This window comes from Acanthopagrus latus, chromosome 17 (genome assembly GCF_904848185.1).
Source record: "Acanthopagrus latus isolate v.2019 chromosome 17, fAcaLat1.1, whole genome shotgun sequence".
NCBI classification, from domain to species: domain Eukaryota; kingdom Metazoa; phylum Chordata; class Actinopteri; order Spariformes; family Sparidae; genus Acanthopagrus; species Acanthopagrus latus.
The window spans coordinates 31,144,600-31,148,228 of record NC_051055.1 but is presented as its reverse complement, the minus strand read 5'-3'; the positions used below and the strand labels follow the sequence as shown (position 1 = coordinate 31,148,228).

Sequence of the window (3,629 nt, the reverse complement as noted above, 5' to 3'; positions counted from 1 at the left end):
ACCCAGGTGCCCCGGCGGCTCTGTGTTTACATACCGATCCGGCCACCAGCGCTGAAACTCCTCCAGTCTTCACAGCGGCGACGATGGAGGCGATGAAGATGAGGACGGTCCCGACGGAGTAATGAAAGAACTCCTGAAACAGCAGAAGAGACTGAGCTGAGTGACGGACCAGACGTCCTGATGAGACCCGCAGGAGATAATGAACCACAGCACCACAGGACCCGGACTGATCCAGTCCGGACTGATGTGAGTTTGTCTGAAAGCGTCTCAGATTCTGGAGGACGACTGGGCTGAACAGGCGTCTCTGTCAGATAAAACTGCAGCTCCAACAGTGATAAAGTGAAACAGTCCAAACTACAAACTCAAACATCGGTTTTAATTCTTATTTAGTCGTCTTCAGTTCTGCTGAGCTGTAAATCACCTCCTTACTGCGTCAGAGATACAAAATGTAACATTTCTGCCCTGAAATGTGTAAAACGAGCAGATGTTTGTTCTCCATGTTGTTCAAACAGAGAAATAACGTTAACCAGTCAACACCGGACGTGAAGAAATCATAACCTCGTCTGAGTGACGTCATCAACAGTGGACGCTGTTTATCAATGAAAACAACAACTCCCATGATCCCTCACTGCTTCATAACATCACCAAACTACATGTTACATTTGTATCATTGTCACCACAGTGACAGTTAAGTTTAAAGATGTCTCTATGAACAATTCATACATTTATTTGTTGATCTTTATGGTTAAAAAAATACTTAAAGGTAAATTCCACCTGATTTCAACCTGACAGAAACAACTTGTGTCACGTTCATCATCAGCAGAGTGTTGCTGCTCCTCGACTCCCCTCCAGACACATTTGGGGGAAATATGACAAGTTGAAATCCGAGCATCAGTTCTCAGCCTGAGGGGCGGAGCAACACGGCGCCGCTGCGGGGCAGCACGGGGCAGCCAGGAGGTCCGGGGGGAATCTGGAGTGAAACTAAGTGTAATGAAAAATGATCTATGTTTTAAAATTAGATTCTTTTCATGAGCTGCTCCTCTGATCATCGTTAATGACAGATAAATAACGATGGGGATGTGACGGAGAGCTTCAGATCATTCATGTGAAGAGTTGTGTAAAATGATATTCTATTTAAACAGCATCTGTCAGGCTTCAGTTTAAAACTGGACTCAGGTCACAGCTGAGCGACAGGCAGAGGACACGAGAGGATCTAAGTGTCTTAAAGGAGGAAGTGCATCTTCACAGCTCGTTCCTGACATGAAGCTACAGAAGCTTCCTTCCTCTCTAATTTAACTCTACACGTGCACGTTGGTGATGAAACATCACGTACGTTCCTGTTATGTAACTCTGCAGATCGAACAGTCAGATCCGTCTCACAGCTCAGCAGAAAAGCAGAAGTGAGACCGTAAAGAGACGAACGCATCGACAACCTGGATGTTTGAATCTCACTGATGTGGAAATGCTTGCTGGTCCTCACCGTCAGCGGCCAGTTGATGCAGGGCATCTTCCCCTGCAGCCGGAACAGGTGCATGAGGAAGAAGATGGTGAGCGCGATGAGGAACCACAGAACCACCACCTCAAAGTACTGGAATGCCGCCCAGCTGGGCCAACCACGAGCACAGTGGACGCACAGGAAGGCGATGAGCAGGGCGACCTGGGAGGACAGAACCACACACCTTTAAAGGAACAGTTCACCAAAAAGGAAAATTCAGTCAGAACCATTTCTGGTGGACGGCTGAGGTGAAGAGTTCAGGTTGAGACTGAAGCTCTGAGAGCAGGATGACGAGTGAAGAGCTGAAGGAAACAAATGAGAGAAGAAACACTGCTGAAGTTCTGGTTCTGATCCAATGAAATAATACTGCTGATGATTCTTAAACTGACAACAGAGACCAGAGTTCTGAAATAAGATCAGACAAAATAATATAATAATGCATAAGTCCCACAACAGGGACATCTGAACTATTAGGGCAGCAACTATCAGCACAAACAATAAAAACAAGAAACAAAAACTCTAAAATGATTTAAACTATTTCAGATGCAGCTGTGAAGAAATGTTAAAGATTTTCTAAACACAAACTGATGATTTTAGATTAAATCTCATCAAGTGTGAAAGAAGATACAGCAGATTTACAGCCTCTGCAGACGGCTGGCCTGGTCTCAGATCAGGTTGTGATCTGTTAAATGTTAAAGCTTCATTAGCCTCTGTTAGCTTCACTTAGCTTCACTTAGCCTCAGTTAGCTTCAGTTAGCGTCACTTAGCCTCAGTTAGCTTCAGATAGCCCCAGTTAGCTTCACTTAGCCTCAGTTAGCTTCACTTAGCTTCACTTAGCCTCAGTTAGCTTCAGTTAGCATCACTTAGCCTCAGTTAGCTTCAGATAGCCCCAGTTAACTTTAGTCAGCCTCAGTTAGCTTCAGTTAGCCTCAGTTAGCTTCACTTAGCCTTAGTTAGCTTCAACTAGCCTCAGTTAGCCTCAGTTAGCTTCACTGATCTGGAGACCTGGTGGTGAGCAGATGGGGACTCCAGTATTTTAAGGTGAACTTTTCCTTTATTAGCTTACAGTGTTTGTCCTGGTTGTGTGTCACACTGTCAGCGTTACACACATTTCACAACAGACACGTCTGACATGTTTTCTCTCCTCCGAGAATTTATCTTATTATTCTGAAATTAAATGATGTTGAAAATCATAAAATAAACTTTTGTATTTGTGACTGGATCCAAATGTTTGCATCAGTAAACTAATAAGTATGTTATTGATTATTTACATGAGACATTAATATAAAGTATGTTATTGATTCTTTACATGACTCATTAATATAAAGTATGTTATTGATTCTTTACATGACTCATTAATATAAAGTATGTTATTGATTCTTTACATGACTCATTAATATAAAGTATGTTATTGATTATTTACATGATTCATCAATATAAAGTATGTTATTGATTCTTTACATGACTCATTAATATAAAGCACATTATTGATTCTTTGATGTAAACCGTGAACCTGTCCGTCCTCAGGTGACCTCACGTTACTGAAGCTAACGTTAGCTAACGGGTCCCGGTGTGACGGTGTGAAGGCGTCCCGGGTAAACTCCGTGTTAGATGTGATGTTTTCAGCTGGACTCACCATCTGTCCCATCTTCAGCATTCCCGGGATGGTCCGGGTGTAGCCCATGTTGAGGACGCTGTCCCCGGACGTCCTGGTGGTCGTGGTCGTGGTCGTGATGACGGTGTGCGACATGTTGACGGTGAACGGCGCCAATAAAACAGCACGAGCACAAATATGTTGGAGCGGCCGGAGTGTCGCAGGGAGTCTCCGTCGACTGGAACCTTTCAGCGCGTCTGTCCGACAGTTCCACCCGAGTCAAGACGCCCCGGGTCAACACGGATACTTCCGGTGACGCGTTTCACAATAAAAGCCCGAGGTGAGGCTGCAGATGAACTCTTTCTAATTAATCAAGTGACGCGTTTGAAAATGAGAGGATGCGACGTTTAAAGACACACTGTTCAAAAGAATCTTTCTGTTTAAATAAATAGATTTGGTTATTTAAACATGTAATATGTTTAAAAAGGATGCAATTAAAAAAAACCTTAGGTAAATTTATGTGTATAATAATATGAATTT

The 3,629-nt window shown here is 43.3% G+C and overlaps 1 protein-coding gene across 1 annotated transcript in view; it reads right to left on the bottom strand.

Annotated features, from left to right (window-relative positions):
• The window catches only part of cmtm7 (CKLF-like MARVEL transmembrane domain containing 7), an 11,525-nt gene extending 8,152 nt beyond the window's left edge, over positions 1-3,373 (bottom strand). Inside the window, exons 1-3 of the mRNA XM_037073672.1 lie at positions 3,132-3,373; positions 1,481-1,657; positions 35-133 (exon numbers count right to left, since the gene is read on the bottom strand). Coding sequence (XP_036929567.1) covers positions 35-133; positions 1,481-1,657; positions 3,132-3,245 — 390 coding nt within the window. The 5' untranslated portion in view covers positions 3,246-3,373. The remainder of the gene's footprint in view (positions 1-34; positions 134-1,480; positions 1,658-3,131) is intronic.
• Between the last annotated feature and the right edge of the window lie 256 nt (positions 3,374-3,629).